The sequence below is a fragment of the Seriola lalandi genome, unplaced genomic scaffold (genome assembly GCF_002814215.2).
Source record: "Seriola lalandi dorsalis isolate HSWRI2012SDOR001 ecotype SW California unplaced genomic scaffold, Sedor1 jcf7180002054606, whole genome shotgun sequence".
Classification (NCBI taxonomy): Eukaryota; Metazoa; Chordata; class Actinopteri; order Carangiformes; family Carangidae; genus Seriola; species Seriola lalandi.
In genome coordinates, this window is record NW_019525159.1 from 2,138,990 (window position 1) to 2,155,540 (window position 16,551).

The 16,551-nt window shown below is 39.5% G+C and overlaps 1 protein-coding gene across 3 annotated transcripts in view; it reads right to left on the reverse strand.

The window, feature by feature from the left end:
• rgs3a (regulator of G protein signaling 3a) overlaps positions 1-16,551 on the reverse strand; it is a 143,964-nt gene that overhangs the window by 25,312 nt on the left and 102,101 nt on the right. For all 3 annotated transcript variants that reach the window (XM_023419513.1, XM_023419515.2, XM_023419514.2), the window contains one exon: positions 11,604-12,587. In XM_023419513.1, the coding sequence (XP_023275281.1) occupies positions 11,604-12,587 (984 nt within the window). The remainder of the gene's footprint in view (positions 1-11,603; positions 12,588-16,551) is intronic.

Consider the following 16,551-nt stretch of genomic DNA (forward strand, 5'->3'; position numbering starts at 1 on the left):
ATTGCATTGTCACACTGTCTTGATGTTGCAACATGGGGCTGGTGGCCAAACCCTCAGAAACAAGTTCTACTCCCTTTCAATCCTTGCTTACAGATCTGCAGTGCTGAGCTCTGCACTGTATGTGGTAACACATTGATAAAGGTAATTATTACATCTATTTAAAGAGGTGAGGCGTTATGAGGTGCAGGTGTTTCTTTGGGCCAATTAGCAGCAACAGGAGTTGGATTCACAGTCAAAAGGAAGGGGGCTGGTTTCCATAAAAAAGATTTCTAGGAAAGCAGCGTGGCGGGTTGAGATGTATGGCATTCAGGAGGGAAGGGAGGAATGCTGCGAATGAGATTCCGACAGCGGCAGCCCGGGAATGATGTGGGTCACACACCCTCTCATGAAAAGGTCGTGCTTCACCTCCAAGTGGAAGTAAACAACACATAATAGACATGGAATATCTGACTCTTCTCTTTGCCTCCATTTGCAGACTGACAGACAAGATTAAAGCATCTGTTCACTGTGATTTTCACTTCAAGCTGAAGTCCAAGTTGCACGCCTCATTGAATTTGTTATATAATGCAAAACCATTAGCTTCAGTATCTTTAAAAGGCAGCGCCATAGCGTCATTCATTTTTATGTAAAACGAATTCCACTAGAAGTAAACTGATGCATAAGTGAAAAGACAACTTAAAAGAAATTATTCAAATCAGTGGTTATAAATTTTGAACTTCAATTGTGCTCGCTAAGGCCTTCTAAAGAAAACTGATTGAAGCTATTATGAAAATGTTTTAAAAATTAAATAAAATTAAAAAAAAAGTCAACCTCCTGGTGGACTTTTATGCTTTGCAGAATATTATCACAGCTTTGCGTCAAAAACAGAGCTTGTGTGAGTTGTTTAGTTCCAAAGTTCCCAACAAAATACCATTCTGAAGAAGCAACTGCAAAATAAAAAAATAATAATCCGCTCAGACTAGAGCCAAAAAATATCCTTTGAATTCTTTTTTGCACAGTATAGAGAATAGTACTATCCTGTTATTATGTTGTTATTATTTTTTTACTGTGAGAAATGAATGAATGAATGCCAGGGTGAAATGGATACTGTCTTGCTACCAGGACTGAATGGGACCGGTGTGATTAAATGTGGGACATACTACAGTAAACTGTAATCACAGCAGGAAGTAGCCGACAGCAACAACCTTTAGGTGAAGACTACAAATTTCAGTGTCAGGGAGAAAAAGGTTATTCAACCCAGTTAGATGTCTTATTTCATAGCGCATGCCTTATTGTAACAATTTTGAACTTTGATTTCCCTTTCTCTACCTCCAGGGCTGATTGTTCCCTTGACCTTGTTCCCATCCTGAGAGGACAGCGTGTCATCATCCCACCAGCATTGTTCACCCTGACTCCCGCCTTCTGGGGAGTCTGAGCGATTGTGTGTGTCCTGTTTCTGTATGCGCTGCTGCAGAGTTGCGTGTGTCTAAAATTCAAACCTAGCCAGGGTTTTCGTGCTGATTTGGACCACACAGCTGGCATGCAGATAAAGTACACCGTGTTCCTGTTATCTCACTGTATGTACAATTTTCTTTCCGCAGACAGAACACGCGGGAACTCGGACAAAAAGATTTAGTCTTTCAAAGTGTATCCCAAAACGGGAGGTGAAAAGCAATTAAAGGCATTCGAATACACTGATCTCACAAAATGTTTGAGAAATGTTCATAAAATAAAAAGAGTATTTCTCCATCACAGCTGCACTTATAATTATCGTAAAGAAAGTTATCTTGAATATTCTTGCTATCTAATCTATGCTCTCAAATAATGCACACTTCATCCTAACACTTAAATTACTGAATGACTGAGTGGCATGGGAGGCAACACAAGAGTGAACACTCATTAATCTTTGCTATTTTAGGGTTGAAGCGTTGAAAGAGCAAGTGAGACAGTGTGATTGTGTGCACGATCAAATCTCAGCACTCAAAATACCTCTTTGTGTACACACAGTGTTGGCAGTGATATAACTCCATAAACGATACGAAAAATTGGTTTGTTTAAGGTTAATGAAAGACTTTGGTCATGGGTAAATTAGGTAATTATCTAATCAAAATTCAGTGTAGAGCGGTTCTTGGCGTGGGTCGGGAATTGAACCCGGATCTTTACTTCTGAAGCCGTGCCCACTCTCCACCCTGACCACAGTGTTCAAGAACATTATTATGAAAACACTACACTTTCCACTGCACAGTTGTTTCTCTCTGACTGTGTCTCCTTTACAAAAAACTGTTTGTGGTGGAAGAACTATTTATCTGTTTTTTTGCACAAATATAATTAATTACCATTGTCCAAGTTTCAAGCTCTTTTGATACAAGTGGCACGGAGCAAGTGTCATCTAGTGTCGGGTCGACTTCAATCAGTATCTTTTAACATTTGTTATCCAGAGACTACAAAGTGTGACTTTGTGTGTGTGTGTGTGTGTGTGTGTGTGTGTGTGTGTGTGTGTGTGTGTGTGTGTGAGTGTGTGTAGAAGAAACGATCTATCTACATTTATGTAACCGATTCCCGATTCAGACACAACACTGCTATGGCAACGGGCACTGTAAATACCTCCATTCAAACACACACAAGACACATAACTATCAAACAAGGGGCCTTCTGGATCCTGTCTTGGATTAGGTGAACGTCAGAAGAGGGTTTTGTTATACTGGTGACAGCATCCAAAGGCCTGTCACTTTATGACCCAACTGTATACACTGCAGGGCAATGAGGTGGGCAGGGAGCATGAGTCTGCTGAAATAGGTCCAGTCACTAAGTGCCATGACATCAGGCGATCAAGTCTTATGCGAGAAAGGCATCATCAAATGTAGATTGCTGACAGTAACTACTGTATTTTCCCCTAAGTTGTTTCCCAGGCCGCATGTGATGTTCCTTTGCGTTATTATATTAGTCATGTTTATTGTCATCATCTTTATTTACTCTGTCAAAACAGCTGATGATAAATGAAACAATGCCCTGTCTCACCATTTCCTGGCTTTGGCAGACTGATTTGAATTGCAAGGTGTCATCTTATATTATCCTCTTCTATGTATATTACTCATTGGGGTCAATACCCCTGCTGTTGCCTTGCTGCCCTTATTTTGTCAAATGTTCCTACTGTTAGCGAGTGTCACGCATGGAAGTAATCTGTAACACTGTGGACAGAGTTACAAGTAATGAGCCAGAGACATCTGTGTGCTGACATCCATTGTTTGACCTGTTCTGTTTTGTTCCTCTGTTCAAATGGGAAACAACCAGGAGCAAATTATTTTTTAGCATCAGTTTCAAAGGAAGCTATTATGGCCCTGGTTCACATTGTATTACAGCAATATCAGAGTTAATGGATGGAAACAGCATGTTCCCACACTCCTTCACACACAGTTCACAGCAGTAACTATCCAGGTAGCTCATTAAACCCGTCCCCCAGTAATCACAAACGGCCAAACAATTGCTAACAAATAAACAAAAGGAATGCTAGCTTCATTAGCTTGGGATTAGCTTTTGTGGTGGGGATTCGTGAAGGTGTTTAAATCCATGTGGAGCCTAGTGAGTGTTTTAGTGGTAGAAGAAGAGAGTGAGAGAGAAAGGATACAGATACACGGGGTGAGTTTTTGGCCATGTGGGAGCTTCCCTGCCAAAGAAGGATTAGTGTGGGAAGCTTTGAACTCTCATGAGGTCACAAGGAGTTACTAAGTTCGCAAAGATAAATGGGTTTCATTTCAGGAGAAAAATAGTTAAAGTGCATCATTTTATTTTTGGAAATGATCTTTAATAATCCTGCAGGTGTTGTGTAAAAACCTCTGACTCACAGGGATACTTTGAGTTTTAAATCCTTTGTTTAAACTACGGTCAAATGTTTCCTACAGACCTAAAATAAAAGATGATGTTTTTTGTTATTTAATTCCTCTTTCTGTGTGTCTGTTTCATAATATTTTAAATGAATGTAAATATAAATTGTAAAACTGCAGAAATAAAGCAATCAAAAGATTCCACAATAGTTACCATCCATCCCATCAATAAAACTCATCTACACAGATATATCCTGGAAACCAGAGAATTATAGTGAAAGCACATGTTCCCACATTTAACTTGATCCTGACTTTTGGCATGGAAGAAAGAAATGTAATAAGCAGATGTGAAGAATTTATGTAATAAGAAAATATTTCATTTGACAGTCAGTTACAATAAAGTGTCTGTAAGGACTAAGTGAATGTGATAACTCTTCCCAGAAGACTCTTATTTGTTATCACAGTTGCTCAACTGGGAATGATGTTTCCTCTTCCTGTCAGTGCGACTGGTTATCTATGGAGCCAGAATATCTTAAGTACATGTCTTGGTCGGTCAAAAAACACCCTCCAAGAAAAATGTTAATATTTAGTAAACAAGATGTGAACAAAACATGATGACTGACTATTGCCAAACCCCGACCTCAAACAATAATGGCTTAACAACCTGAACTAGGCATGTAAGGCCTGTCAAGATTTGAATTCATCCACATGTTGAAATGATGTGCATGGAGGTCTGGTAAGAGTGACAGTCTGTATCTAAAACAATCTTTTTTTCTTTTTTTTTGTTTCTCTAAACCCAAAAATAACAAGCAAAAGTGTAAGGAATGAATTTAACAGTGTGTGTGTCTGCAAACATTAACATACCTGGGCTAACTAAGTTAGTACCTACAGTAGTAAACTAGCATTACTGCCAAACCCAAGTAACACAACAGTGTCTGTGTGTGTGTGTGTGTGTGTGTGTGTGTGTAAGTGCGTGTGTGAGTGCGTGCGTGCGTGCGTGCGTGCGTGCGTGTGAGAACCATAACTTCTTATGATGTGTCAAGACTGTTGAAGCCAAGGTTGTAAATAGCACGATTGGACAGAGTTGGGTGGAATAATGGAAACAGAATGTGAGCGGATCATTGTGGTTGTGTTTGGTTGTATAAGTTGAAAAACTAATATCTTACTTTTGTCTTAGAGCAGAACTTGCAAAGGACTCGCTAATGTGTGTATTTTTATGCACATTAAATAAAGATTAAAGTTTGTTTCGTTTTTTCTTTTCTACTGCACATACATGCGGAGAGATACTGTGCATTCCTCTTCCTATTTTAAGAATCCAAATAAAAAGAAAGATTTGTCTGGAAGCTCCTAGACGACACAAGCATTTCATCCACACTGAGGGAGATGTCCCTGATTTCACAACAAGGGGCAAAAATTCCTTCCTAAATGAAAAAAGTTCAGTCTGTTCCGTCTTATGTAACTACTTTTTCCTTTTGGAGCAATCTCAAATACGATATACTGACTTCCATACGTCTGGTGGACGCAAGTAAAGTCATTGAAATTCTATTGTGTGAAATTTTAACTGTGGAGTAAAACCATAAACTGAAAAACAACGCCTTCAGTTCATTCACATTTTTGTCAATAGATACTTTAGTGACTGGACAGTGAGCTGACTGTTCTGAAAGCTTGTTCCGTCTCCTCAGTAAATATTTACATGTTACTCATTTAGCATTTTAGTGGACATATCAAGCCCGGGTGCATCCCACATGGATTTGAACTCTGGAGACCTTTTGTCCCTTCCGGGCCAAATAGTGTACAGTCAAACAGAAGAAAACCCTGGTGTTTACCTCCAAAACCATCCGTTCAGTGTGTCACAGTGCTGGCACAGAATACATGCTGATTTTTATGCACACCTTGGCCCTAGGCTATTTATCTATAGCATCTATTTTGTTTCATATTTGGACAAAACACTTGAAGGGATGGCATTGGCACTCATCGATACCTAGTATTTTTAAATCGTTTCCACGAATCTCTTATGCAGTTCATTCAGTAAAAAACAAACTATTATTAGCTGTGGTCATGCGCGCTGACCCATGTGAGGTACACATCACAGTCTTGATATCAACAAGTGCTGTGCCTCTCTCATACTATACCCTTGGAACTAAGATTAGGTAAACTACATGGGACAAGCACATTAGGGCCCGGGGAATGATGAGAGGTCAGCACTAATAGATTTGTCTTGGAAGACCGCTGGGAGCTTGGTAGATATGTAGCTGAAGTACTTGAAGATGGCTTAACATTATGCAAAGTTTACTAATAGTTTTGTACGTGGGCCTGAAATAGCATGTTTAGGTTCCTGTAAATGTTTATCGTGCTTATCACAGTGCAGTGGACATTTAATGGAAGTCCAGGAAATTTGAAGACACACTATTTTGTGAAGGAACAAAACTCCAAACATGTTCTTCCAAGCTCAGTGCATATACAAAGGTAAAGCAAATACACATACATATTCTTGCACCCTTCCTATACTGTTATTGTTGGCTTTCCATCTGGAGTCTGTTGTAGCCCATAGAACCGATATTTTCGCAAAACTAAACTTACAGGTCAGTCTATAGGTCAGCTATACTGTTTGTATAGGTTCTTCCATGTTTGTGCATCTATTTGATATTTTGGATTTAGCCCCAAGGACAAAGGTGAGTCCGTTAGAAGAAGCGGTGTGTACTGTTTGCCTGGCGTTAGATTATCCTGTAGTGCTTAGGCTGGTTGCTTTAGCCTAACAATTAGAGCCTGATATGTTTTTTCTGTAGTCCTGACAGTAGCCTAAATCATTTATTTTACTGTTCTCCTTTTATGACTAAAGCAGCAATATTTAATTCACCTTAGAGCATTAATGTAGTTGTGCAGTGATGAAAAGGTTTGTTTCAGACAGAAATAACAGATAGAGCTGATTGTGTGCACATGTACACCACCATTAAATAGAAATATCTAGATTGTATCATATAAACGAGAGAGGACTAACCACATAAAAATGATAAAGCATCCAAGCAGTTGTGCCTCCCTCTGATTAAGAGTTCTGCGTTATTGTGTTTTCTCACTGTCTGCCACATGTTCCCCTCTTTTCCCTTCACGATCTTCTTGTGATGAGAGAGAATCACAACCTGGTTCTAGAATAACGCTGGTCACCTCGCTGGAAGTATAGTTATACCAGTTACACTATGATTCATCCTGCATGCGTCCATTCCAGTATACCAACTCTATTTATGTTTCTGAGTGTGTGTGTGTGCGTACATGAACACGTAACACCACCCGTAAGCACACCTGTTTTCAAGTCTGAATGCATGTTAACCTATTTTCATTTTATACTATGCACCTCTGTGTATCCTTGACACAACGCAGGAATGTAAGCCATCGCACAACCATCAGTAAACACATTAAAATTGTTTCCTCCCAACATCTGGAAAGACAGCTGATATTTATCCAGATTTCAAACAAACATTCAGACCCCATAAACAAAATGTTTGGCCTGCTTAACCAAAAAGCACTGCGTTAGATCCACATGTCTGTTGCAGCAACATCTGTGTGGATGCAACACATTCACAAACTGACACAAGATGACTGATAGTGTGATTTTTGGAAAAACAAGTAGGATTTGAGAGTTTTGGACAGCGACATTAAGAGTTTAATTCAATGGTCTGCTCGGAAAAGAACATGCAGTCATTTAGTCTTATATGGCCATTTAAGGAATGCCTCTCACCTTGTGATGGAAATTAGTATTTTCTTGTCTTTGGAGTGCTACCGTGGATAAAAGCTGTCAGTGGAAACAGATCAGTGGAATTTTTTTATTACCTCTGGATTTCTCATCCCTTTAAATTTCCATTTTAACTAGCTAACCATTTTAATAGTGTTATTATGGTGCCTGCAAAAGATTCTCTTTATCATCCAGCCATAGTAGTAGCTCTTGTAGTTCATATTTTCTTTGGCCTCAATGTTTGGGTACTATGTCATTTGGAAACAGTTTTACAAAGACCATTAACAGCAGATTTGAAACTATCCTCAACAGGGCAGCAAATGATAGCAAATGATGTCAGGGAAGGTGATGGTTTGGTGTGACTTCACTATTTGACGGGTGGACCATGCTATCCTCATCAGATTAAGGCAGTTGTTGGCACTGGTAAACAGAAAGATTCCTACATAAATGGATGGCCTCTCCTGTCCAACAAGGCTCAATATTCATGTGGAATACCACAAGGATCAATTCTTGGCCCAACATTCTCAGTACTCTCTTTTTTTCATTCCTCCTAAACAATTTTGGCCTTTCAATTGCAACCAACAGTGATATCTTTGGCAGTAGCTATTTCCAAAGGTATTTTTGTGGTAAATGTATTTTTAGAAAACATCCGATTTAATGTTGATATGACAGATACAGTCTTGAACAATATAAAAACAGATTAATCACATCAAACAAATTTTTGTCATTCTAATGTGTGTTTTGCATTTATTCCAATTTTAAGATAAATTTTAGTTTACTTCTGGTTCACAAATCAATTTATAACTTTTTTGGAAAAGTGATATATAAAGCAGGCTTGATTTATAAGGTTTGAACACTATTTTTCAGCCATCAGTAGCAAGAATAACACTTTCTTTTAAGCAGTTGTCAAGAATCAAGAATCTCTTAGTCAAACAAACTGACATTATTTCTCTTGACCTGCTCTCTGTCTGTCTCTGGCTCTCCTTACATTGATGATAGGCCTCTGAAGAGATCAAGTGAGAGAAAAGGTGCAGAGCGGAAAGAAACGCAGGACCAGAGTCGGTGCTTGTTAAAGGGCAAGTAAACACTGCCTGGCAAGAGAAGTGACAGACAGAAAGAGACAGAGAAGGAGGGGCAGGGGGTTCACATTAAAACACGACAGAGACAGTACAGTCACACATACTAACTATAAATACAGCCAAAAGCTTTAAGTGTACCCATGTGAGTGTTTAAGTCACTGTAAAGTGTCTTGGATCACAAGTCACTGAAATGGTAGTGATAAAGGAACTTGAAAATAAGTTTCAGTAAAGTCTGAGATCTCCATTTGGTCAGTCTCTGCATCTAAATAATGAATTGCATGTAAACCACGAGACTTATAACATAAAGCAAAACATATCCTTGCTATATTCTTAATGTTAGTCCACAAAGCATTGTTTCTTCACACCTGACATGAAATATGCATGTAGTATATTAGCATGGAAGCAAAGGTTTACTTCATATTTTTTTATATTAAATAATGTTTCAACTATGACTGAATGAAATGTTCTGCAAAATACAAAATATAGAAAAAAAATAGTTTGAAGTACTGTAATTGAGCATTTACATCCAATGTTTTAAGAAAATTGTTCCTTTTCAGGTTTTCCCACCATCACTTCACGGCAACAGCTTGTACACTCCTGATATGTTAGAACTAATTATAACCAGATTTCTGCCCATTCGATCACCGCAGTGCTGCAAATGAGCGCCAACAAGTTTGGAAAAACTTTGAAGGTGTCATGAAATGAAGGCAGTATGTTCATGCAGCCTCAGGAATCTGTGTTACTAGTCTTCAGTGATCACATAAAGTTTTCTTGGTCAGAGGTTGGTCACACACGCGCACACACACGTGGACAAAAACACACACAATCAGGTTCTGCACCTAGAGATGTCACAAGATTTATGAATGAGGGGGGAGATGACAGATCATATTAAATAATGGAAACACAAGCCTCAAAGGAACAGTGTCCATGACGCCAATAGGTAGTAAAATTACCCTTGAATCCGCCAAGACCAATAGGCTCCAGCCCTCTCTGCTGCATTCCTCCTCTGCACAAGTTCACACACACTGCCATTTAAGGCTGCCAAGTGTACTGACAGACTCTGGGAAGGCAGATGTAGATGAAAAGGAACAGTGCCTCTTATATTCTATAGTGATAAAGTGAGCACTTAATTAACTCTGTCATATGTCTATCATTAAGTCGGTGGGTTGTCTGTTGAGCCCTGATTTCACTGTCTTGTTCTTTTTTTTTTCTTCCCTTTTCTTTCCATTTGCTTGTGTTCCTTTGTTGAGAAACAATCATTACCAAACTGATACTGATGAAATAAGTTTCCAGATGTGGAGTTCAAACTATAATAGTGTTGTTGGAAGAAATCGCTGCAGAGATGATGACCTTTCTGCATTCCATTTATAATGTAATACTACTAAAGACATGATCAGAAAACGTGGTACGTCATAGTTAAGAAGAAAATAAGTCACCTTGGCCAGAATGAAGTGAGAGAAGATATGACGCACACGCATCTGAGGCTGCTGGGCTAACATGATTTGACGCATGCTTCCCTCTGTTGGACAACAAGAGCAACTGCCACCTGCACGTTTATTCCTTTCTCAAAACTGCTGACGATACTGCCTCAAAGGAGAAAACCCCAAACTGATGCAATTTTTATATTAAAAAAATCTTCTCTTATAGTTTCAGATGACACACAAATTTTAAATTCTGATCCTACAGGAGATGTTAAATTAAAATAAAAATGTGGGGGACAAACTTCTATAAAAAGTCATAATTTCATGATAACTTTTTCACTCTGCTACAAATGCTAATGTATTCTACATAATGACATTAGAGTTCAACTAAACAATATACAATGTTTATTTACATGAATTATGGAAACTAAACGAAATGACAGTGCTCTCTGCATGTAAATATCAGTGTACATGTGCTTTATTATGGAGACATGTAAGTGTTTTGCAGAAAGGTTAAACCAATGTGCAGTTTGTGTGAAACCAGGCATAAGTACTTCGCACAACGAGTTGATTGTTTTAGTAAAAAAATGTATTTGTTGTCATTATCTGTTATGGTTTTGCAATGTCTTGTTCATTGTATTAGAGAATGTTTAATAAAATCACAGAAATTTGAGACACAGGTGATATTGCCCTATATACAAACTAAACTTTCAGCATGTATACATTTTCTACAAGGTAGTTGTGTTGCGTAGTGGAAGCATATTTAGATTCAGAAAAGCTGCTTATATTTGACTTCTGCAGGGGGCTTATGCAAATGGGGCTAGATGCTGTTCCTTGTACAGTTAATATTTTAACATTGTTAAACTGCATACAATGACATGAATGCATCTCAAATATACCTGTCTAACTCTGTCATGCAATTAGTCAATAGTTTTAGACCTATTAAACGTATTTTTTCTCTATACATAGTCGTGGCGTGTATTCATGCATAAGATTGTACTGGTATACAACTTTAGTTGCAATACACTGCTAAGATGTCTACTGTACACATACAGTATATGTATGTGTCTGTCGACTGTTATTGAAAATCATTATGGCCTTTTGTTTTTGATGAGCTTGACACTTTTTTACACTTTAGACAGAACAATCTTGTATGATTTATATTGCAGAATACACGGATGACAGGATTCTTGTGCACTTGCTCTATTTTACCACTTGATGTCACCATTTTTGCAGAAACCAGTGAACCGTAACTTTGGGATCATTCATGCACAACTGATGCAATAGATAGGAGGGACATACTGTAGTACTCAGTATGTGAGGTTAGAAAGAAAAACTGAAATAGTCTGAATGTTATTATAGACCAAATACTAATGTGTGTATATTTTACTGTCTTTGGTCCTTCAAAATTCTTACACTCTCTTCCTGTTTTAGAAATGACCCATGTTGCCCAAGTACAGAAAATGTATTCTAACCATGGCAGCGGCTGAATTTTACTACAGTGCTGTATTTTTGTAACTTTATTCCTGCGTGACTCAGCACATACTGTAATTTATTCAAGTGTGAAGCTGCTTACCTTCCTCCCAGAGAACAGCATACACAGCTGATGCATGGAGCCTCCATTCTTGGTCAGCTCTTTCTTCAGGGTTTTGGGTGATGGGAGTGTCCAGCCGCCCTTGTGGTGTGCTCCCCCCGCCTCTAAGCAGTTGATGGCATTGTCGGAGGTGAAGCATGGCGTGCGGGGGTCCTGCAGGAGGCTTCCTTCACTGTGGGTGCGTCTGCGGAGGGAATTCTGCACACTGAGCCCCCCTCCTCCATGTTTCTCACAGGTGGCACCCTCCACCATGCTGCGGCGCTTGCTGTCACTGCGCTGCAGGTAGGCATCGTCACTGTCGTCTTCATCGTCCTCTTCGTCAGACTCCTCGTCTTCATCCTCATCGTAGTCTTCGTCATCAGTGTTGGGTGAGGAGAGGGCGTCGGCACTAAAGGAGCGATCGAGGCGCAGCTCAGGGATGACAAATGAAGATGAGGAGGAGGATGGAGGAGCGTTGGTGTCAGGTGGCTCTGAGGCATTGTCTTCATCTGTGTTTGACACCATCAGGTTTAGGTTGACTTCCTCCTCATTCATCTCGCCCTCCTCTCCTCCTTCTTCTTTCTCTTCCCCCTCACTTAAAGTACTCTTTCTGCTGGCCCCATCTTCCTCCTCCTCCTCCTCCTCCCTTCTGTTCTCCAAATCCTTCATCTCTCTCCAGATCTCCATCTCGTTTCCCTCCATACTCTTGCAATCCTCACCCTCGGTGGAGGGGGGTGGTGTGGGAGGCACCTTATGCCGCTCCTCGGACCCCATCAGACCTCCAAGGGGCATGTAGACCTCATCCAAAGGGGTGAGTGGCTCCGAGGGGTGAGGACTGCCAAGGGTTGGGGGCTCCGAGGGGCTGGAAGGATATAGACTGCTTTCTTCACCTTCTGAGCTGCGGGGGGGAAGGTGGAGGGACACACCTCCTCGATCTCCTGCTCCGCCCAGCTCACATGAGGGGGCATCCACCTTAGGCTCCGACATCTACAAAAGGGAACAGAGAAAGAAAAAGGAGAATGAAAGTTAGTCACATATGTTTGGACAAGTTATGCACTAGACACTGTTTAACTCACTGTTTAACGCAGCATGAGTGAGATTCACTTTGAGTAAAACCACTTATTATAACTCCTCCATTCCCAGTCACTGAATTTGGCTTTAAAATATCTCACGGCCTGCTACATCCTGGCGTGACCAAGAGTTACTTCCAGGATCAGGCTATGTACTGAACCCTGACTGATCACAGCGTGTGGTAAGTCCTGTCCTGCGAGCTCGGACAGGAGGGTCCGGAGACAGATTTCCCGATCAGGAGTGTCAACAAACACAGCATGATAGAGGGCATCGTGAACACTGTCAAACCAGGGGAATTACGGCACAAAAATTACGACATACTAGTCTTTCCATATGGGCCTAAGAATGGGTTTTTGTGCCAAGTGCTAATTTTGCCAATTTAAATTCTAATTTCATTTGACTGACAAAGGGCTGAACTGCCAAAGACCACACTGTAAAATCGCTGCCAGTGAGTTCATATTCTGATATACTCCTGTTTTTCTAAGCCGTGCTGCTCACTACTGTACTATACTGGAGCTTGCCGCACTGATTCAGTCAAACTAAGTTGGTACTGGGCCCTCAGGGACTGTGGAATAAAAAAAACAAAAACCAAGCCAAACCTCAAAATATTAACACCAGCCACAAATCGTTTCACTCTCTCTGATATTTTTGTATCATATCAACATAGAATACATTTATTTTTAACCCAAATGACCACACACACACACACACACACACACAGGCCCACCACTGCCCTCACTCACTTCCCAGGGTCAAAACTCAATATCCTTGCCACACACCAATGTGAACATGTGTGTATTGTGCATACACACACTCACACACGCAAACACACACACACACACACACACATAAACACACACACACACACACACACACACACACACACACACACACAGAGCACATGTCCTAACCACCTGCCTTTGGAAATCTCTTTTACCTCCTTCCCAAACTCAGCTGGTTTTAAATGTTGCTTTAACCTTTGCGGCCCACAGAGCCCTCAGTGGGTGGATCATTGTAAATGCATTTTGAGTGTTTCAAAACCACGGAATTTAATTTCAAATTCAATTAAAGATCTTCAAAAGTTTTCAACAAACTGAATATGTTAATAAAGTTAGGCACAGAACTTTTTTTTTCCCAATGGTTGCAATGATGCTGCCAACTTCAATTTGTTCAAAAGTGTTGTAGTTACACGATACATTGTGGCATTATTATACAGTGTAGATTAAAATATGAGCCGTATAGGTCAACTGTGTATATACTCACATTGCTGTTATACTATAAACCTGTTGATTTTGGCCCTGGCATATTTTGACAAGGGGGGCTAAGAAACTTATTAACATTTGCTCATCAACACATTGTAGCCATTCAGTGTTATTCTGTGCTCCAGTAAACATGGCTCACAGGAGGACATCCAGAAACCTGAAGGAATGCATACAAACTTTAAACAGAGATGATGCACTGGTTTAAACATTTCAATAAAATCTGAAGTGGAAAGTTATGACATAAGTTGGTTAATGCGGTTTGAAAATGTTAGCTATCAACCCCAGCTACAATTTTACCACATGAAGTTGCTTGTGGGCCAAAACCAAAAAAAGGAGTACCAAAAAAGAAACGTCAGAAAGAAGGTCAGAAATACCCTGTGCGAGGGACTGTTTTAAACCACTGCATTACTCACTATTCATTTAATAAAACAGCCCTCTGAATGTCACTTATGAAGCTCACAAAGTTAGACAATAAAAGCTTTGTTGCTGAAAATTGGACGAAAACATTTTAATGTGTGAGGACATCCATGCTGAGAGTCAGTCTAAGTGAAAAAGACAAGTAGAGGCTTAAGTAGTGGCTGTAATGGTGTTTGCTTAAGAAGACAAAGACCATGTTCAGATGGTAAAGCTGTTATCTCAGCTGGCTTCAATCGATCGAGTCAATGTAGAATTAAAATATCTCAAAGATGACTGGAGACATTTGGTAAAGAGCAAAAGAGCAAAGGATTAAACGATAGAATTAGATGAAGAAAAAAGGGTTTAATATCTGATTACCTTCATTCACCTTCAGTTCACAATTCCTCTCCCTGTGTGAAGTATTAAAGTGCCAAGAAGCAAATAGTAGAGTACTATAATATTTAATTAGGGTGTTATTTTCACAGAGCAGTAGTATTACAAAATGCACATGGACATTTGTATATAGTCAATGAAAATAAACTGCAGTACTACAACTTTCTGTTATACAATGTATTCATGAGTGGATTTGTGGAATCACAAGCCTTCAGCTCAGTCGACAAAATTAATTCTACCTCCTTCAATTCTGCCGAAAGTCTGGTGAAGGGCCTCATTGTGCTGGTCAAGTTAACCCATGATGACAAGCTGCAGTCACAAGATGCTCTGTTCTAATTGGAGATAATGCTGCCTCCTCGCAGACAGCTCTCATGATATTTCACAAGCTGTTTGTGTACTTTTGCAGCTCAAATTATTTTCCCCAAATGCTGTTTGGCTCTGGTCGTCCTCGCCTCTAAACTTTTGACCTGTATTCATGAACTCAAAGAGCTTTTAGGACTTTCATTCAGGATCAGCTCCAAGAAAGGAATCCTTAAAATTATACTGTCTGAAATTGTAGATAAAGTAAGTACTCGTGCAAGAGTTTGTGTGAAATAAAACAAAACACAAATCAGTCAACACTGAATTTGTTTTTTTGTGTAGGAAAAGTGTAAGCAGAGGTGATGTATGGGGTTATTTGCATACTGAGTGGTGTTGCACTGTAATTTGCCTCAACTGCATATAGGCACAATACAATATACAATGAATACAGTATGTCTGGATATAGGATGGGAAGGTCTGAAATTGGGGTCACTGTGACTCCAGCAACCATATGACCTCATGTTTTTGTAACGTGAGCTGTGGAGAACTTGAAGAAGGCTGTGTTCTCAGTCAGTATCTTTGTGTATGCATACTATCACAACTGCAAATCTGGCATTTAAAAACCTGCCACAATGCACTATATGTTGACCCATCAAACCAAATAATGTTTTGCAAACCTTTGCCTCTCATATCTTGCACCAGATTCACAGTTCTGATGTGTTTGTTATGTGCAATCTGTTTATACTGGATTTATATTAATTTATTTAATGTTTATTTGAATAGTATGTTGTATGTTTTAGTGGTTGACACATAGCTCCCCCAAATCTCAACACCCTTCTACTAAACCTTTTTAGCATACAAGTTAAATCTGAGATTTTCCCAACAGTCTAGGCATGGCTCAAAAATAATCGACTGTAAGCAAAATGAAACACCAGTAAAATGACTCTACTCTACCATCTGATAACTAACACTCCAGGGAGGGGGGAAAACCAAAACTGTGCCTTATTGTGCAAAATCCCAGATCTATTGTTATAATCTATTTAATATTCATATTACAGAATAGTGCAACTTAATGAATAACAGGTGAAAAATAAATCTACTTCAAACAGATATTTAATTCCTGAGTATCATTTAACAAAGAAATTTGTGCTTCTCAAAGACATGATGACAAAGACTATATAGTTTTCTGATCTCAACTGATCAACAGTTTTGTTGCAAAGAAGACACAGCACCGACCAACAACAGTCAGATCAATGACCATTTTCTTTAAAACTCATGTTTTTATTGTTCACTGTTCTTTTGAGTAGTGATGATATAATCCTGCTGGCTTTGATTACAGCCTGGATTAATGACAGACCTTAATTAATTTGCCAAAACACATGATATCTGATCTCTCTGTATGAGTTATAACTTAATGAACTTTAATATACTGGCGAAAGATCAAAGATTGCTAGTGCTTGCAATAAAGCATTACATCAGTTTGTGTCCGGTTTGGACATCTGACCTACAGCACCACTGGGTGGGTGGTT